At 33.6% G+C, this 22481-nt stretch overlaps 1 protein-coding gene across 1 annotated transcript in view; it reads left to right on the forward strand.

The window, feature by feature from the left end:
- The window catches only part of LOC145676340 (thyrotropin-releasing hormone-degrading ectoenzyme-like), a gene marked incomplete at its 3' end in the record, with an annotated part of 87516 nt that overhangs the window by 58031 nt on the left and 7004 nt on the right, over positions 1–22481 (forward strand). Inside the window, 4 exon segments of the mRNA XM_081747186.1 lie at positions 8374–8557; positions 11116–11272; positions 12785–12866; positions 15010–15193. Of these exon segments, the coding sequence (XP_081603312.1) occupies positions 8374–8557; positions 11116–11272; positions 12785–12866; positions 15010–15193 (607 nt within the window).

The following is a 22481-nucleotide window of genomic DNA, read 5'->3' on the forward strand; positions in this document are numbered from 1 at the left end:
TGGATGAAAGGAAGACATTTCGTATGAGACATAACCATACTATTTTATTGAGGCATTAGGTCATAGATTTTTTAGATCAAGAATTTTTAGATGGGGATAATGTAAAAGTAATTAGAACATGATACGATATTAGTTAACGAAGAATCTTCTTTATTGAAATTCTGTGTATGAAATTAGTACACAGTACTAATACTGCGTACTGCAGTGTGCTAAAATGAACCGAGAATAATAAGTTGTCTAATATTAATCACGTTGATTGCACGGTTTAAAGACACTTTTTAAATATAGAAAACATGTTTGTTTCTCGCCGAGCGACTTTGTATGAGAAGTGACTAGTAAGAGGAGATATATATGTAATAACAGGTAGTGTACGTTAGGGACAACTTGTAGTCATCTAATCAAGGTAGGTAGCGACACTTGTTGTTACGGAATATAAGAGATAAACGTTTATTCGGCAGTGCAGGTAATGGCATCTAATAGTGTGATTAATGTACTTATTATTGGAATTAGCCTTATATACTGATTATAGTATTTAAGTTTATGACAAGATTTATTAGCTTTGAAATTTTGTAGGTCCGCAAATTTCCTGTACACTAGCGCCATGTTTGCCGTCAGATACGAGGCAGCTCAGATAATAACAACAATTGGCTTAACCGACCTATTAGGAATTACCGTGACTGAGTTACTGAGACGCCTTGCTGTTACAATAAGGATAGTAGTTTTAATTCGGTAACAATAACTACTGTATAAAAACAAGCAAATGAAAAGTGGCTTGTTTTAAGATAGCACTGGATAAAGCATACCCTTTAACTGGCCTACACACCGTCTGCATGATGTAACTAGCTCTATTAAGAGTTAGGATGGGTTGCATTTTAGATATAATGAAAGCTTTACGCAGTATACTTGACATTTATGCTACGTAAAAATAACGTATTTTTAAATAATGTTTCATAAGTTTCTTTTTTGGAAGTTTGTGATTTCTGTGACAAAAAATTGCATTAGGAAGTGTGCTGCAATCTATTTTGTATTTATATAATTATTACTATAATTATATTTGCTATACTTCAAACAAAATCGAGACTTAGCCCTAATAAATGACTGCTTAATATTTTTAACAAAACATATTGCATTCAAATTGTTTTGTTTGAAATATAATTGTGTTCTTATATTTGATATTGAGGAATTTCCGGCTATACTATGATCGTAAGACTTCTAAGAAGGAAGTGAAGAATAGCAAGCGAAACGAAAATGGCCCTAACTGTGTGTAAATCAGCAATTCACAACTTTTAATGCAAGTTGGCTACTAGTATGTAACTGACAGATTGTTAGATTCTTGCAGATGCTCGCTTGCTGCTAACTTAGAGATCAGATAACTTTTTAAAGTTTCGCAAGTCTAGTGCAAGTGAAGCGCAAACTTATGCTATGTAGGATGTGACATACTCTGCAATGAAGCAGAAACGGAACTGGTGGGTCACATACCTAGAACAGATAGAAGATGGACGAGAAATAACATACATTGGATTTTCTAGAGATAAGAAGCGATGTACATAGAAGACAATCGAATACAAAATGTATAGATATAACCTGCCGTTTAGCAGAAACTGTACAAATGGAAAAGATCAGCTGATGGAAACATGTAGAAGAAAATGATGGAGACTTTCGTTCAGGAGATGATTGATATCATTTGAATATATATGAAAGTTACACTTTTATATTTAAGCTGAACGTTACAATTTTTTCTACAGCGACAGGAAAATGATCTAGCAGTTGGCAACACTGAAAAAACGTTAGAAGCACAGACGGTGGATGATTTAAATTATTTATTTTTACGTCCTAATAGTTTTTTAGTTTCACATACATTAATTGTATTTTCGTTTCTTTATTATAAACATGAACATGCAAAGCATTTTGTTTATACAGTTAGTTTTAATTATTTGATATTGTACTGAGTTATTTGATATTGTACTAACTAGTTATTACTGTGAAGACTACGTTACATCATAATAAATTATAATTGAGCAAATCAATTATTTCTAAGTCTTTAGCAGTGGAGGTTTAGATGTTAACTATCTCAATTGTTCAAAATTGGATTCCAATTGTAAGTGCACTTGTTATGATTACTTTTTGATATTTTAGTTTCATATTTAAGTATAAAGTTTGTTTGTTTATTATCTATATAAGTAAATGTTTGTATTCATACTATTTAAAAGTTCCTATAATACATTTTCAATGAAAGGAAAATTTTCTGCATCTTAGTTTATCCGAAGAAACAATATGTAGTGTATTCCCCTGCAAGAGAAATGTTTCTGAAATTCAGTTTAACAGAAAAAGTTGGTAAAAAATATGTTAATAAAAATTTTAGTGCAAAAGTTAATGTATATTGTAACCAAAACGTTTCTACATTTTAGTTTCTCAGAAGTTAGAAAAAAAATGTAGTGTCAATTTTCTGCAAGAAAAGTTTCTGGAATTTAGTTTAACAACAAAAAATAAAGGTTTGTAACGAAATGTTAGTAAAACATTTTTTAGTGCAAAATTTTATCTGTATAGTGTTGTAGCAATAAACATTCTGCATTTTAGTTTATCCGAAGAAACAATATGTAGCATAATTTTCTCAAGAAAAGTTTCTGAAATACAGTTTAACAGAAAAAGTTGGTAACAAGATATGTTAATAAAAATTTTTAGTGCAAAAAGTTAATGTTAACGTTGTAACAATAAACATTCTGCATTCTAGTTTATCAGAATCGTTAGAAACAATATGTGGTGTAATTGTCTGCAAGAAAAGTATCTGAAATACATTTTAACAAAAAGTTTGTAACAAAATATGTTAGTAAAATTTTTTAGTGCAAAATTTATCTGTATAGTGTTGTAACAATAAACATTCTGCATTTTAGTTTATCCGAAGAAACAATATGTAGTGTAATTTTCTGCAAGAAAAAGTTTTCTGGAACTTCGTTTAACAAAACAGTTAGTAACATAATGTTAGTAAAACACTTTAATGCAAAAGTTAATGTTTAATGTTGTAACAATAAAAAATTCTGCATTCTAGTATATAAGACTGATGCCAGAATAAGGGTTTTCGCTTTGCTCTCAAGACAGAAAAAGAAGAAACTCGTATCCACGAAACTTGTGAAACTTGAAAAATTTCACTAGCGAATTTAACTGGATATGTCAAATAAAATTATAGAAAATTTTAAAAATCTTTATCAAATATTTTAGTTTAATAACTAAATATGATTTCAATTGTCTCTCTAAATTCACAAATCTCTTATTTCCTTACACATTCTCCTTTTACAACTTTTTATCATGATTCTGTTTCACCCTTCTTCTGTAACTTAAAACATGCTCATATCACAATACTCTAAGGTTTCCATAGTCGTCTAGCTATACAAAACTTTTCAACTATATTCTAGTAATTGAAATAATATACCAATCAGTACAATATCAAATAATTAAAACTAACTGTATAAACAAAATGCTTTGCATGTTCATGTTTATAATAAAGAAACGAAAATACAATTAATGTATGTGAAACTAAAAAACTATTAGGACGTAAAAATAAATAATTTAAATCATCCACCGTCTGTGCTTCTAACGTTTTTTCAGTGTTGCCAACTGCTAGATCATTTTCCTGTCGCTGTAGAAAAAATTGTAACGTTCAGCTTAAATATAAAAGTGTAACTTTCATATATATTCAAATGATATCAATCATCTCCTGAACGAAAGTCTCCATCATTTTCTTCTACATGTTTCCATCAGCTGATCTTTTCCATTTGTACAGTTTCTGCTAAACGGCAGGTTATATCTATACATTTTGTATTCGATTGTCTTCTATGTACATCGCTTCTTATCTCTAGAAAATCCAATGTATGTTATTTCTCGTCCATCTTCTATCTGTTCTAGGTATGTGACCCACCAGTTCCGTTTCTGCTTCATTGCAGAGTATGTCACATCCTACATAGCATAAGTTTGCGCTTCACTTGCACTAGACTTGCGAAACTTTAAAAAGTTATCTGATCTCTAAGTTAGCAGCAAGCGAGCATCTGCAAGAATCTAACAATCTGTCAGTTACATACTAGTAGCCAACTTGCATTAAAAGTTGTGAATTGCTGATTTACACACAGTTAGGGCCATTTTCGTTTCGCTTGCTATTCTTCACTTCCTTCTTAGAAGTCTTACGATCATAGTATAGCCGGAAATTCCTCAATATCAAATATAAGAACACAATTATATTTCAAACAAAACAATTTGAATGCAATATGTTTTGTTAAAAATATTAAGCAGTCATTTATTAGGGCTAAGTCTCGATTTTGTTTGAAGTATAGCAAATATAATTATAGTAATAATTATATAAATACAAAATAGATTGCAGCACACTTCCTAATGCAATTTTTTGTCACAGAAATCACAAACTTCCAAAAAAGAAACTTATGAAACATTATTTAAAAATACGTTATTTTTACGTAGCATAAATGTCAAGTATACTGCGTAAAGCTTTCATTATATCTAAAATGCAACCCATCCTAACTCTTAATAGAGCTAGTTACATCATGCAGACGGTGTGTAGGCCAGTTAAAGGGTATGCTTTATCCAGTGCTATCTTAAAACAAGCCACTTTTCATTTGCTTGTTTTTATACAGTAGTTATTGTTACCGAATTAAAACTACTATCCTTATTGTAACAGCAAGGCGTCTCAGTAACTCAGTCACGGTAATTCCTAATAGGTCGGTTAAGCCAATTGTTGTTATTATCTGAGCTGCCTCGTATCTGACGGCAAACATGGCGCTAGTGTACAGGAAATTTGCGGACCTACAAAATTTCAAAGCTAATAAATCTTGTCATAAACTTAAATACTATAATCAGTATATAAGGCTAATTCCAATAATAAGTACATTAATCACACTATTAGATGCCATTACCTGCACTGCCGAATAAACGTTTATCTCTTATATTCCGTAACAACAAGTGTCGCTACCTACCTTGATTAGATGACTACAAGTTGTCCCTAACGTACACTACCTGTTATTACATATATATCTCCTCTTACTAGTCACTTCTCATACAAAGTCGCTCGGCGAGAAACAAACATGTTTTCTATATTTAAAAAGTGTCTTTAAACCGTGCAATCAACGTGATTAATATTAGACAACTTATTATTCTCGGTTCATTTTAGCACACTGCAGTACGCAGTATTAGTACTGTGTACTAATTTCATACACAGAATTTCAATAAAGAAGATTCTTCGTTAACTAATATCGTATCATGTTCTAATTACTTTTACATTATCCCCATCTAAAAATTCTTGATCTAAAAAATCTATGACCTAATGCCTCAATAAAATAGTATGGTTATGTCTCATACGAAATGTCTTCCTTTCATCCAAAGAAACATTATGTCTGTTTCCCTCTACCACTATTATTTCTTCCCTTCATAAATTACTTATAAGTATTCGCTTTTATCCGTCTACTTTACCCTAAACCCTAGATATATAATATTAGCAAAACAAAATAATCTCACTGATAATGTTAGTATAAAAACGTCCCAGCGTGTATGTCACATACGCACGTAAAATTACATTCTTGGTACTAATTCTTGTTCTCCATACTGTCTAATATATTCCAATAATTTAATGGCTAGCAGGGCGCTTTTCGTACACGTAGGTCCAAGTTTGATTCACAGTGCTTTTTTCATATAAACCATAATAATCGTTTTACTTTTTTAAACTAGTTTCCCATCTTTCATAGCAAGGAAGTGTAAGCCTAAAACGTTAAAGTAAAAAACCATATGCTCTATACGTACAAAAGGCACTTGTCCGACATTCAATTAATAAAACTGAGACGCGACTTTGAGCTAAATAACATTTTCAAATACTCTCCTCTCATTTACAACACAAAACTCCTATCTATTAGTTTAGGACCGCTGTAAATCACGAGGTGAATATATAATATAAAACACGAAGCTTACCAAAAGAAATTAACTATATACCGTATTTTAGTTCACGTAACGGTTTCAAACACGAATAAATCTTCTTTGTGGCTACGTGGTAAGCGTACGCGCCTTTGGCGTGGGGATTTAATTCCCTGCTGAAGCTCAAGGATTCTAATTCAACGTTAATCAGTAGGTCCATGTCTCACATAACAATGGTGCTAAAAAGGGACGCTAAACTTCAAATCAAATACGATTATTTGTACCATCAAGGAACAATAAGAAAAAATCTAAATTTTCTCATAAAATGATTACAAAAGTATCACATACCAAGCTTTTATTCAGCTCCTGCATTTTACAAACAACATTTTTTCCAGATGCGCCTCAAAATGAAAAAGGTTGGAAACCACTGACATATGCTAACAATTATAAAAATATTATTCGTCACCGAAATTCAAACTTATGTTCAGTTCAATAGTACTAAAGATAAAAATAAGCAAAATTCAAAGCAGGTGTAGGCTACCCAGTTCCTTTCCCCTACTGTAAATGTTAATACCACACACAAAAATAATAAAAATTAATACCATATTACATAAGTAATCAGTTTCACACATCACTTAATGGTCTTTTCATGTAACACTAACTTCTTATATTCTGAAGATATGCTATGGTCCTATGAACAAGAAAATAATCGCATATTTATTATAAAATGTGTCCGTTTGTGTGTCTATACAACTATTCTTTTAATATGTAAAATAATAACTACGCCTCGTCCTAACGGAGAGGTCCAAACAATCCAAAATTCCTTGCTATTTGTTTATTGTGTTTGGCTTTCGGCGCGGAAGATCATAATTCGATTCCCGGCAAGTCACAGATTGTGTTCAATTTTAGTGCCATATAAGTAAAAAACTCCATCGAACAAAAAAATTTAGCGTACGGTTTTCCACGTGGGAGGGCCCTGGTTCAAATCCAAGTGCAATGACCAATATTAAATCCCTGTAGCCTCCATATTACATTACACTACACCTTAGTTAATTTATAATTACATATAAGTACATCGAGTCATATGGTTTTCGATGTCGGAAAATCCGCAATCAATTCCCGATAAAAACACACTTCCATCCCCCTTATACTCCCAACAATTACAAATGTTTTGCGTGTATTTCATTTCCAATGTCCCTTCTCATACGAAAAAAAGAAAACATAAATAACAAGAAAAAACAAAGCCAGTACTTACAGATAAATTCTTCTTCTCTGTTAACTTCTATAGAATACAATTCACCAACTCAAACGCATCGTGCTTTTATTTCTTCAAATGTAACCACTTGATTTGCATCAAAGTTTGTATACCAACAAAAATAAATCCAGAAAGTTCTACCAAATTCTAGAACCTTCTCACTCTCCATAACTCATATAATACATCCTCTGTGTCGCCCAACCTCCCCTGCGGGCACTTATGTTAAAACAGATGGCGGTCTCTTTTCTTAAAGAACCCTTGTCGTTCTGAATTAATTTTCCTGTCGCGTCCTAAACCTGCCGGGTTGCAGTTTTGTTTGCCTGTTGTTTCCCCAAACAATTAATCTTTAAAGGATTGCGTTTCCGTTTCAAAAAAGTCTTTCAAAATCAAACGGTTGACTTTAATTATACACTTCAAGAACCATGCGTGAATTCTTTACATTATTAATTACTTCCTTTATATTAAAATGTCCACCCTACCCAGAACTAAATTAACATTATTTTCTCATTTAAACCCAAAACAATTTATTTTCAGTAACTAATGTTGTTTTATTTAAATTTGTCGCTATAATTCAAAGCACTACAAAGTCTGCCGATTCAATCCATCTAATGTCACACCCTCGTTACAAATGCATTCAGCTTATCACTTTATAAAGACCACATTCAAAGATGGGCAAGCTCGTTTAAACATTCAAAATGTTACAAAATACACAAAAAATAATTAATCAACATAAAGTACAAGCACAGCCGACCGTTTCGTTCAATTTCATATTTAAACCTTTATCAGAAAAATAATTCATCCTGTCACTTTAACATGCTCTACAAAGGAACGCATATAAAAAAAGTGAACAAAAAATATGTAGGTCGTTATTACGTAGGCAAAATAATGAGATTACAGTCCGGTACAGCATAATTACATGTCAGTAATTGTTCCTAAAGTACCGGTAAAAAAACTGTAATAATTCAAGTTCAATTGAACCTTTGTACTTCAATTTATTACTTCAATGAGAGTACTTAGAGTAATTACAATATTCATTACTTCAACGACAATATGTACCAAAAAGTGTAAGTACTTTCAAGGTCAAAAAAAGGACGTTTGTACATATTCACTACTTACCTTTCCGTGAAACATTGAAATATAACATAATGTTGAATATATTTGCAGTGTTTAAATATTGATAATTTTACTTATTTTATTTATTATTAAATTTTCAGTGAAGATCTCCTAGTATCTGATGCCAACAACATAGCAGACGAAGCAAGGAATACGGTCACAGCATTGTTGTCTCATGAAATAGCACATCAGTGGTTTGGCAACTTGGTCACTCCAAAATGGTGGAATGGTTTGTGGCTTAGCGAGGGGATATCTCGCTATATCGAACATCTAAGTTTAGATTCAGTAAGTAAACCTACATCATCATCATTTCAGGTCAGCAATCTGTCGATTGTTATAACACAGCTTTCCAGCCTTCCCTATCCTGGGGCAGACTTTCCATTTCTTTAGTAGACCTACAAGAAAAAAGCTTTAAAAAATTTACTGTTATTTACCCATTTCCATTTTCCGTTTTTTCGTATGTTATGAAGATACAACGTAAGAAACTATGATTTGATATGTACACTTTCCAGTAATACTCGTATGATCAGAACGGTTGTAGCGATGAACGTGAGGTACTTGAATCTCTTGGAACGAGTTTGCTGAAAATGTCGTTTTTTCTTGAAAAATTCTTCTGGTTTGGAGAGGGTTTGGCTTGTTTTTTTTGTTTGTTTGTTTGCTTGTTTAGTGAAATTCGTTTGTTTGTTTATCTGAACAGCATGTCTGAATAATTTGATCAGTTTACTAATACGTAAAATCATATATATTGTCATCTTTTGTTCATATGTTTACAAGCATGTTTATAACGTGACAACACTGGAAATCGTTTGGTACACTTGATTGGTGAAAAGAAGTACTTCATTAAAGCCGTCTGTTATAGTCTGTAAATTAAACACATTTGCTGAACAAAATATCTCATGCATTCGCTTTGAAGCGTGTGAAAATAAGTAAAACAATTTTGTCACACTGTTACCCAATAGTGACCACTGGCATACCGGTAATATGTGGGTAACAGTGGGAGATTATTTTCAAACTTTAATAAGTACTTTGTTATTAAGTTACATACATTCATATGCCGAATTTTCTCAGTTCCATATAGAACATTAAAATTGCATTGGAGTTTTTACCAGACATACAGAAAACTGATCGGGTTATATCCAACCGATTTGCAAAATGTGCTTACGCTATGAAAAGCTGTGCCACTACTACTGGTTGTGCTCTATCTCCACTGGAGCAGCAGCATTAGACTATCGCCCAACACCACAATTTCCATTGTAACAAACTACTTTGGATTCATCCAGAAATTCCACCTCATTCCCATCCCTCAGTAAGGGTACAGGACAACGATTTGTAGACGTTGTTTTATGTCAGCTCATTGGGTTCTATAGATTTAAAAAAATAAAACGAGAATACCATGTAAGAAAATAAAACGGATTCCCGTTTCCTGTTCATGTCATGATAAGATCGAAGAGATGGTGGTATGATGGACGCTTTGTGCGTGTGAATTTGTATCTGGTTCTTGTTGGTTTCGCACCAACGAGAGATTTCTTCCCTACAGATTGGGATTATGATGGATTCCTGGCAGTAGGCGCATTCACTTTCACTTTTTTCTCCATTTTTCCTCCAACTTCCTTATAACCTATCCGGCAATAATCATGATTGCCTGTAGAAAAATTTCTCTATAATGGTGGTAAAACTTATCAGTCTCTTTCCAGAGTTGTCATAATACATAATTATCCCAATGTTATCATTGCGAGTAAGGTAAATGTAGGCAGCATCTATTTTGACAACCGTCTCCCATTTTGACCTCGCCGAACGTTTGTTGTATAGTTAGTAACAGTTTGTCTTACGTTCAGCAATTCGACGAGGGAGTAGATTGTGAATCCGGTCCTCATGCATGCACCACAGGCCAGGACGGTGACGAATGGTGTAGCTGACAAGGGAATGTGGAATATTTAACTTTTGGACCATGTCACGTTGGGATGGTGTATTGTCCTGGCCTGCAGTTAAAGAATACAACGAAGCGACTCAGGTAACCTCGAACGGGCCCCTTTTATGAGAGGATATTTCTACAGGGACTTTCGCGGTCACGGTATCTTTAGTTGTGGTCACCCCGATGGTTAAACATTTCCCCTAAACTTTCCTTATTCGGCTGTACGAAAAATGTGACTGGATAAGATCCAAGATGTGCCCTTCACAATAATGGTTCACTTACAGCAGCATTTCAGTAACATGAACATGACATTTCAGCACCTGCAAGCTGAGAAACCACACTGGTAACGACACTTGTTTCATCGTTCTAGTGCACCTACATAGGTGACAGTAGTGTTGACAATCGGTCAGATATAAACCGATCAACTGGCTGTAATGATAAAATATACCGTATAATAAAGGACTAGGGGACATACTATATAAGAATATTTCACTAGTAGTTAATAGAGGCATCATACCTGAGAGTATAATGTGAAACCATTATTGTTTTAAGATAGACTAGTTTCAAGTATTTGTCTAAAGCAACACATTTACCTGGTGATGATTTTCACAACTCCATACAGTACAGTTATAATTGTGGCGTAAACATTTGATATTACAATATTCGCAGTACTGATCTTTTCGTAAAGTTCTTTGATAAACCATGAATTAGGAATTTGCAAACTGTTGGATGTCTTACGAACGGAAAGAGGATTTCATTGAACACTTCAAAAATAATATGTCTGTCAGATAAATATCGATCTGTTGTTAGGAGAATGTATTTGAAATAAAATGACATTAAAGTTATACAATACTGTAAATTAACAGCTTACTTACATTATTTCTTTCTGATTATAATTTGACTTCTGGATCATGTTTTTCATTACTTGTAGATGGATCCATCTGGCAATCATCTAGATTGGTTCGTCGTGGATAGTCTGCAAACAGTCATGATGGTAGATTCACTAGAAACGTCACATCCGCTATCGGTACAAATCTTAAATCCATCTGATGTAGATAAAATATTGGATCAAATTACATATGGGAAAGGTACGTCTAGTAAACAAATCCAAATGTTGAGAGTTTCAGAGCCACTCTACTAAAACCGAAAGTGGTTGAAATTCACCAATACTTCTGGTTTCAATATTGATCTCCATAGAACCAAAACGTTAATAGATATCGAGCAGCAGTTTTTTTTAATAGATTCAACGTCTAAAGAAGAGGTTTCATCTCCTCCATTAATCCTCTATTTAAACTGGAAGTAGTAGAGATCAACCATTTCGGTTTGATCGCCCTAGAACAGAAACGGTAATAGAAAACGATAAACTTTTTTTGTTTTTGTTTTTGGATTCCATTCAGTGTCTTGAGAAAAGATCCTATCTTCTGTATATCTCTACTAAGGCCGGATGTAATAAAATTTACTTCTTCTGGTTCAAATATTGATCTCCATAGAGCAAAAACGGTAAGATAGATCAAGAAGCGATTTTTCAGAATTCATTGAGTGTCCAAAGAAAAACTTTCATTCCGTCCTTTATTCCTGTATGTCAGCTAGAAGTGGTGAAAATACACGATTTCCAGTATCAACACTGATCACAACAGTATGAAACGGCTATACATAAAAAAGAACCGGTTTTCCAATAGGATTTAATAGCGTAGGAATGGGCTCCATCCTCTACATTATTCCTCTATTGAAACCGGATTATCGGTTTGATGTTTGTAGAGTTTGGGGACACGGTAGTCTAGTGGTTATAGCGTCCGTGTGGTCTTGGGTTCGATTCCCGGCCGGAACATCCCAATTTTCGGCGTCCACCCAGTGTCGTGAGGCAAGGTGGGGAGTCACATGAATAAAAGATGTGACGGTCACTAGGTCTAGAAAGAGACAGGGCGATGCAGCACGCTGATTACGTGTACGTTGCTAGGGTGAACATAGTTCGGTCGATCGCTAACAGATGGCGTTCGAGAGACTCAGATCCAAAAAGGCTGTTATGCCAAGTGGTTTTGGTTTATTTGCTATATACCACACTGAGTTACGCCCAAAAGGAACCAAAACTTTCTACAATGTACTCTCACAAAATACAATACATATTTATGATTCAAAACGTAATTTTAAAAAAAATCAACGAAAAAAACCGGAATTCTTTTTTGGACGTCCTGTATGAACTGAATTTTATAAGTTGATTAGAATTAGGTAAAACATCAATATGAGAGATCAATATTAGTTATTAGCAATGTTCTAATTTTTTTTAAAAAATGAAATCACCATTTTGAAATATTTTTTTTCAATTAATATTATTACTCAATAGTTTAAACATTCACAATGACTACTGAAATAATGATAAAACCAAGAAAATGTAGTTATTTTAATTCTCTTATAAAAATAAATTTGAATTCCTTGTCAGTTAATTTCTAAGGTTTACTACATTCTGTACATAAAACCAAAACTGAAATTGTTTTATTAAATGCAAGGTGGCAATTTTTAAATCTATCATTAGTTCTTAAGTACCAAAGCGAATATTTTAAAATTAATCTTAAAATGACATATTGCATAGTTTATTTTTATAGGAGCTGCAGTTGTTCGGATGATACATCATATAATGATAGATGAAACATTTCGACGGGGATTGATCAAATATCTCCTGAATAGGTAAAGTTTAAATTATTTTCTTTCAATAAACAAATATATTTCATAGTTAGAAGCAACTGACTGGTCTTTAATTCATTCTATTATTTAGAAACCTCGAGCTGTCATTTTTTATATATACACAGAATGTTCTAATTTCTAATTATAATTTATGTAGTGAATGAAACACATTCATTTTTACACATTTGAATTATTATTATTATTATTATTATTATTATTATTATTATTATTATTATTATTATTATTATTATTATTATTATTATTATTATTATTATTAAGTATTCTGACTTTTGACAAGTCCTGGGACTAATGAGGTGTTTTTTTTTTTTAATTTTAGGTTTAGGCCTAGAAATGTTTCTCAATCTTCAGCTTCCTCTTTTAACTCCCAACATTTTCTTCTACTTTTCAGATCATCGATCTTCTTCTTATTCCCCACTTTCCTTCTATCTTTCCTTCTATGCGGTATGAAGAAAATTTCTTCGCAAGATGTGTCCAGTTCAATTGATCTTCCTATGAAGGATGCTAGTTAAAACCGTCCTCTTCTCTCCTATCCGTTTTAAAACATCTTCATTTGTTTAAAACATCTTCCACCAACAGTACATTTCGAAGCTCTCTAAATATTTGTTCTCTAACTACCGCAATGTCCAGGTCTCTGATCCATAGAGTCCAATGCTCCATATATAGCATTTGACCAACTTTTTCTTTAGTCCAATATTAAGCTTGCTAGTTAAGAGTGATCTGCTATTGTTGAATGCTTCTTTGGCTATGGCAATGCTCGATCTGATCTCTTTGGTGCAGTAAGCGTCTCTCGTCAAAATACTTCGCAGATACTTGAAATTATCGACCTATTTGAAATCTTACAAACTTTATGAATAATACATTATATGAATATCTGCAATGGCTTCAGGATAGGGAATATCCTTTAAGAAATGGGATAAACATTCCTCACTATTTTGTAGAGGATAATGCCCCTTCTCTTTTCTCATCTAAAACAAAAATGAAAAGTGTAATATGTAAAATTATATTTACTATGACAGGCAAGGCTGATAAGGAAATACGATGTAGCTATTTTTAATCTCTTTCATTTATAAACTCATTCCGGCATATCTCAATGTCTGGATATTTATTCAATATATTTTAGATAGGAAGTAACTCCTACTTAATCAAAAGTGAATTTTCTCCTGAATCTGGCTTCGGCTAATCAGACTCAAAAGAGATATACAGTATATGTGTACACAAAAGGTATTATGAAATTACTATTTTGTAACGAATTATCATGTGGTACATTTTTTTTTTTTTAAGTTTAACAAACTTTACCACAATAATATATGATAACTGTAGATGATTCTTAAAGTAATTTGGCTTTGGTTGAGAAATGATACACACATAAATTTTATTGTATAAGCTCAGAGCAAAATCTGCATTACCAACGTATAAGATCTGACAATTAGACAATAAAAGACTAATGTTTTGTGTGAGTCTTATTTATATCAAGTCTAAGAAAGAATCAAAGCCAACTTATCTGATTCTTCAGTCGTAAGAGAAATATGTTACTTTCACTATTAGTTGTGTACTGGTTGTCTAATCTGAATGAAGTGTGATACGTTAAAAGTTTTTACACAAATTTGACGCCTCTAGAAATTTCTCTGGATGTGTTACAACGACCGGTGTTCCTGAGGAAATACCGAGTATAAAATCTACTACAATTTTAAGCGAGTAAATGGAATACAAGTATAAACAAACGTTGTCTATGAATATTGTGAATTTTTTAAAAAAAAGTATTCACAATAACAATTAAAAACAAAATAAAATACTTTTCCTTAAATATATATGTCAAATGAATAAGTTCATTCCTGCAGGTCTGTATCTTCTTCTATGGGGGCCTAGTTTAGTCAAGACCAGATGGACAATTTTTGTACTTATTTTTTGGCAGTACGATGAATACTCATGCATTTGCAATAATAATAGTAGTATTTACTTTTTCAGCGACAATTATTTACCCCCAGGAATTTGAATTTCTCTTAAACTAACTGTAAATTATGTTTGGTATGCTTTTCAAAAAAAAAAAAAAAAAAAATCTAGACTTTTCATTAATATATAAAACAAACTACAATACGTTTATTTGTTTCTATCTTTATATTTTAAGGAAATTTAAAAATGCTGAGCAAGACGATCTTTGGAATGCATTAACTGAAGTGGCTTATGAAGATAGAGTGATTCCACATCATATGAACATAAAACAGATTATGGACCCTTGGACACTTCAAGCTGGGTATCCCGTACTATATGTTCAAAGAGATTATGAAAACAGAAGAGCAATATTAACTCAGGTATTTATTAATATGTTGTTCCATATTTTTATATTAACGTATTTTGCATTAAAACTATGGGCGTAACTAGCGAGGGCAGGATCCCTGAGTCAAAGCTCGGGCTGGCCTTCCCAGAATTATTTTACTGGCCGAGAATAATGTGATAAGTTTACATCAATTTATCCAAAACCATTTTAATGGCGTTTGCATTCGATATATTTAATCAAGACACCACTTCGTCGAACCTATCGATTTTTTAAACATGATCTTGGTGCCTGAATGGAATAAAAGTGATAGTGAATAAAACAGTGGCCTCTCAAATTGTGCTACATACATTTTTCATTTCAATTACTTCATTATTATTATTATTATTATTATTATTATTATTATTATTATTATTATTATTATTATTATTAGTAGTAGTAGTAGTAGTAGTAGTAGTAGTAGTAGTAGTAGTAGTAGTAGTAGTAGTAGTAGTAGTAGTAGTAGTAGTAGTAGTAGTAGTAGTAGTAGTGATGATGATGATGATGATGATGATGATTTGTGAATAGTTAAGGTTCTCAGAGCAAATTATTAGGCTACACGTTTATGGAACAACAGAAGAAAACAATAGCCGAATTCCCCTGATACTAATCTCAAGCGATTGTTGGACTTTTACATTCAAGTACAGTCTGTTAAGAGCGTGGGCAGCATTACGCACAGCTGGTAACAGATATTGCCGAAGTTCTTCCACAACCCAATAGAGGGAACCTATGTCCTGCATGCAGTGTTCAGAAAGCACTAGTTGAGTGTGAATGTGTGACTGAGAAAGTCAATAGCAGCAATGAGTGAAGCTTACGCGTCAAGTTTTGAGACTGTGTTTCTCTGTAGCCACCCCAGAGGGCCAAAAGCAAAATTAAAGCCAAAGAGCTACGATGTGTCGTGTGTAACTATTAGAATGCATCTGCTGGCTCACAGTATTAAATATCAAGCTACAGTGAAGAAAGCTTTATTAAGTGAAAAGCACGTCACGAAACGCCTGGCGTGGGTAAAGGACAACTTTGACCCCCGAGTGGGACAACGTATTTTTTTTTTTTTTTTTTTTTACCGCGTATCTTCTGTGTGGGGTTATGTAAGCAGATAACGAGCCTGGTCAACTACCGCCAACAGGTTGGTCCAACGGTCAGTAAAACATTGCATAAAGGTGCATATTTTGGAAGTATTTCTCGAAATTGGATTTCAGCACGTTGCACGTGTTTACCGGCACTTTAAATGCACGGAAGATGTTAGAAATCTATCAAAGATGTTTGTTACCGACTGCCAAACGTTGGTTCATCGACAAAAATGAAGATTGGATACTGCAGAAGAACAATAATCCTAAGGACCGCAGCAAACTCTGCAGTGACTGGAAAAGGGAGAAAGTGCGCAGGTACTGGATTGGCCCTCACACTCTCCTGACGTTAATCCCATTGAAATGTCTGGTCATACATCTAGCTGAAGCTTCAAGGCAAATCGGTCTTCACTTTAACCCAGCTGTCAACGCACATTCTATGCACTTGGAGGTCTCTTCCGCGCGAATATGTGGAAAACTTGGTTGCAAGCACGCCTCGGAGATGCCAAGCCATTATCGACGCAGGGTGACTGGACGCGTTACTAATTGTATATGCGTTTTTCTTTTGTGCATATCTGATGTATGTATATGGTGTCATTTGCTGTCAAATAAATGTTTTTCCTAATTAACCCGACCACGCTCTTACTTAACAGACTGTATATCCCCATCCAAAGACATTTATCAAGTCAAAATCACTACATCTGAAAATCATAATAAAGCTTATACCAATTTAGTGCTACGTTAGTGCTGGTTAGTGGTACAAACATAACGTTAGCGCTAGTAAATATCTACGAAAAGTTATTAACAAATTAAAATGGCGACTTCGGCTTAACGTCAAACCCAAATCGCCACTTTTACAAATAAGCTTTCTGAGAAACAAAAACGATGTCAATTGTTAGAGCTACGCTAATAATAATAATAATAATAATAATAATAATAATAATAATAATAATAATAATAATAATAATAATAATAATAATAATAATAATAAAGATTCATATATATATATATATATATCGCCCCGATCGCCCCCCCCCCCTGGATCCGCCTCTCTAGCTGGAAATCACTAGCACTCACTACCATTACTTGCAACAGAATTAAAGAATGCTGATAATCACATGGGAATTATAGTGTTGATAGTCACACGAAAATTACAAGATATGTAACCAGAATACAAAATGAACATTAATAGAATGGCAGAGTGATTGCGGATGCATTTGACTTCACCAGCATAATTTGAACTGTCGTAATAGAAATTTAAATATTGGGTAATGTAGAAGCTATACAAGCAGTGTGTCATCGACAACAAACTATACAAGTGTCCTAAGCCTTCATTGTCCTTATCGACGTCAGAAAATCCAATATTGAGAAATCTTAACCCGGATGAATGATCGGCTAAGTGAAGGTGAATTTTCGTACGTCCATATTGCTGTTTGTGCAGAATATAATGCCACAATAGGGACGCATATGTAAAAGAAATGGACTGAAGAATCGGACTTTTACAGCAGTGACATCATTATAACATCTCAAACACAACACAAAAATTTATAATGAATCTCTCGGTGTCTTCCAGCAGCAAGACGGTACCATTTTCCTTCATAGTTTAATAAAGTCTTATTTTTTGACGAAGAGTCTACACTTACTTCAGCATACATGAATAAGGACTCTCCATTAGAAAACAATCAATTAATGGTTGACTTCAATTAATGGTTGACAATAAGACACTGGAGTCATTATTGCAAGTAAACACATCACAAAGTCAACCATTAATTGAAGGGATGGATGCAAGAACCAGGTAAGTCCATTTTTAGAAATTTTACCACAGCTGCCTGTTTCTTGTTCTAACTTCACGATGAACACTTATGTAGGTATGTCCTTTACATTATAACATAGAACATAATCATCGGATCCACATGATTCTTGCGCACAATGTAGAGTGATCTTTTCCTACTGGATCATGTGAAAATCTCAAATTCGCTTTTAAAAAATTCACCTACCTGGTTCTTGCATCCAACCCTCCAATTTTTAGAATTAATTTCTTCCTCTTAGGAATCGTGAGTTGATCAGGGTTAACATAACAATAGAGATGTGTAATACAACGTTGGCTATCAGTTTTGTCTATAATGGAAATTATGAAAGCTGAGTCAGTTATTATATTCAATTTCTTTTCAATTAATTACATAGGAAAATGTTCTACGAGGGTGGGACCTCTCATGAAAGAATGATTACAAACGCATTAATTTCTAGGATTTTCCAACATTGTGGTGCCCCTGATCATCACACCAGTTCGCAATAGCATCAATGAATACATAATCTGATGGAAAATATGTTTCACACTACTATTACTTCAGCTAGCGGAAAAAAAAAAATAAAAGTCGAAGGGAGTCAAGTCTGTGAGTACAGCGGATGGGGCAACACACCGGATTGCACGTTTTCCAGAGCCTGAAGAGTAGCTTGGGAAGTCTGTGCTGAAGCATTGTCATGATGGAAAGTAATATATTTTTCCAATTTTCTGTGGCCCCTGGGACAATGGCTTCTTGCAGTTGACGGATCAGATTTGCTGAATCTAGTTCTGTGATAGTGCTGCTCTTCTGTGGGAGTAAATAACAACTTTACTCCAGAAAGTGCTTGATATCACTTTCCCAGGGAAAGCCCGCGCTTTGAATTTCTTGAGGCATGAAGGTGACAGGTGTTTTTTAAAACTGCTTTGTTTATGGATCAAAATGGTAGACCCAGGTTTTGTCTTGCATGACGAACAGCGTTTTAAAGTCCTCTCCAACAACACGGAAGCATTGCAGATGTTGCTAGAAGAGCACTATTCTTTGACGTTTTTGGTTGGAATGGAATTCCTGAGAATCCAGCGAGGAGTGAGTTTCTTCATCATTCGTTGCCGATAATGTTTTGCACTCTTTCCTTCGATATGCCCAAAGTATTAGGAATATTTTGTAATGGACCTGTTTGATCCATTACAGTATTTTGTGTGATTTTGTCTGTGTGCGCCCATTTTCCTTATATTAACCAAATTTAAATGTTATTAATTATTGTTAACGTTGAATTGATTCATTATATCAATCTAATCTCCAAAGTAAAAGATGACATGAAATTTATCTGCACCATTGAAATGTTGGCAAAATTGATAGTGATATTAATGCCTATTTTTATTCTTTTTCGTTGCATGACAATTGAAGTCTGATCGTTTCATGTTAAAAAAGAGAATAGTTTCGATATGTAGAAAAATGGGTGATTGAAGTGTGATACATATACGTTTCCTTCTAAAGTGATAAATTTTATATATTGTTTCTGGACGTAATATAGCTTAAATAATGTCCAGCTAAATCTAAACGTCCGGAATCCATAAGGATTCCGTGAATGGAATATATTCCTTTCCTCGTATTTGTATATTTGATAACCATATCAGGAACTTGCTGTTTAATCCTAAATTAGGTTAAACAAATGGCAATAGCAGTCACAGTTTTAATATTGACACTCAGGGGCTGATTCTATTGTACAATGCGTTGGTTTTATATTAATGTAATTGCGTGTCTAGTGTGCTTCATGTTGTTAAAGGAGATCATTTATGATATATTCTGCGACGAAGATTATTAATTATAGTAGATATAAATATTTGATGAAGTGAATAAATAAATGAATAAAAATATGAAATAAGCTATGATAATTATGTGTATTGTATACGTAAAATAATGATTCTCCTTAGGCGCTTGATGGCTAATGTAAATGTGAGTTGTACGTGGAATCATATGTCGCATCTGAAACTGCATACGCCCCTTAACCTAATTGGAGCTAAATAAAGAGTGATCCGGTGTGTCAAATTTGGTTGAAGTATTTTATTTTCATCTTTAGATTTGCAACCATAAGTATTCCTGATATGTTATAATGCTTTGTGTTTTCTTCTCCTGGTGTGGCTTTCCTGCGTGGTGCAACGTATCTGCAGTCTACAAATCCGATGCTTGCAGCTGATGAAAATAATCACTTTACGCTAAATAAATGCAGAATATAATGTATAAAATGAATATATGTAGAAATTTAATGTCGACAATAATTGTTTTATGAAGTTTATGAAGAATAAGAACGTACCCGATTAGTTGACAATTGCACTCTGTTGTATTCTGTTAGAATTTAGTAATTTGTTCCTACATTGAAACTAAATGTGCATATGAAAGTATGAATGCTTCTAGACACGTTGCTGTAGGTTCGCTGCTAAAACTACAGATTGTATCGTCTCGCCTAAATTGGAATATATACAAGTTGTGTTATAAAATTTTCTTTCCTGAAATATTAAAGTCTTTGACTGTTTATTTAATCAATAATTATTTTGCTTGATATTTTACTGCTGAGATATCGTATTAGTATAATCTGTTTACTTTATCTGCACCAACTGTACAAGAATCTGGATACCTGATATGTGTGAGATGCGTTAGAAGCGTTCTGGTCCTATATATTACGTAGTTGAAGGATTATTTTGAATACAAACTATTAAAAGAATTGTTGTTGTGAAGCAACATGGCGACCCAAACAAATAATAATAATAGTACAACATATTTCATATTCATACCGATAACCAAACGTAACCCATGAAAGTGAGGCGTTACAAATGGCTGAACCCATCTCAGGATGCGTTTCCATGGTGATGGAAACACGTACAGTTGGTCACCAGGACTGTGGACAGAAATTTATAGAACAACAAGTAGATATTGCAGGTGATACGAATCTTAAATATCTAGAATGGTAACAATGAGAGCTAATAAATGGCAAAAGCGACTTAGGGAATTTATTAGGGACAAAATGAACATAAAAATGAATATAGAAGAAGATAAAAGTAACGTAAGTGAATGTAGCGTAAAGAGAGAAAGGAGATATTCAGATCCGGATGAATTATTCGATTCTGGTCAAAATGTGTGCATGACAGAGGATATGAAAGAACATCTTGAAGTGAGAATGCATGCCTGTTGTATTAACAAAACGGTATCAGCTGAGGAAGGACGCAAAATAGTGGCGTCTGTAATATGTGCCACGTGTGATTCCATTTATCACTGTAAATGTATAAACATGTCGTACGAAACATTGGAACAATTGATTTTAAAAGAAGAAGCTTGGGTATGTGATCGTTGTAAGAATGAGAAAATAAATGCCGATTGCGAAGAAGAAATTGTGCGGCAATTTGTTTTGAAAGAAGAAGTACCACAGAAAGAAAAGTACCCTAATCAACATGAAATAGAAGCAAGTTTTGAAGCTATTAAGAAACTGTTAGCAATTTTAATTCAACAGTCAAAGAGTAATTTAAATGAGGAGCATCAAACCCAAAGTGAAAATAAAAAGTTGTGTGAAAACATTCAAAAGAATCAGATAAGCAACGAAAAATATTTTGAAAATGTGGAAAAGGTGAAGGATGCTGCAGACATCTCGCAAATTGTACAAAGGGAGGTTTTACACGAAGAACCTAAGGTAGTACCAGGGAAACTAGCTGTTTGCTGTTTTTGTGGATGTACGTCAGCATATTTGAACCATTGTCAGAGATGCAAGAAAAAGTTTCCTGAAAAAGTGAAAATAATTTCTGAAAGTAATCATGATGGTATTAAGTTGAGAGAGAAAATCTCATCAGAGAAATGTTATAAAATGACCAATAGGACGGATGGAAATACCAGTCATAGCGGAAAGAGAACTGCTTCAGCTAATACAAAAACTAACCCTTCAGAACCAGCCAAACCTACTCAAAGCAAAGCATATGATGAACCAGTTTGTTTAACACTCTCCTCAAAAGAAGAGCATTCAAGTACAGATGAGAACAATGAGTCAAGAGTGAAATGTAATCCTTCTTTAGATAAAGTGCATTCAGCGATTGATTGCAGCAATGAGGAGTCTATCATTACGAATTACTATGACGAAGCTAGTTGTGATATCTATGAGCAACAGCAAAGAGTTAAAGGAGCTGGAAGAGAATTGGATATGGAAGGAATGATAGATGGATCTGAGCCAAGTCAGTTGGATCTATTACAGTGTCACAAAGTACGAACAGGTTCATACGAAGTAGTGCCAAAAGATAGAGTGGTTGTGTCGTCGGAAGGTGTACTTGCTATTGTGAATAAATATGAAAGCGTTGGTATTAGTGTTGCTTTTAATGAACAAGACGATACTCGGAAATGCATTACGTTGTTACCTGAAAAATTACCAGGAGATAGTAAATTTATTTTGAAACAAGTA

This window comes from Thermobia domestica, unplaced genomic scaffold (genome assembly GCF_964235325.1).
Source record: "Thermobia domestica unplaced genomic scaffold, izTheDome1.hap1.1 HAP1_SCAFFOLD_93, whole genome shotgun sequence".
Lineage (NCBI taxonomy): Eukaryota > Metazoa > Arthropoda > Insecta > Zygentoma > Lepismatidae > Thermobia > Thermobia domestica.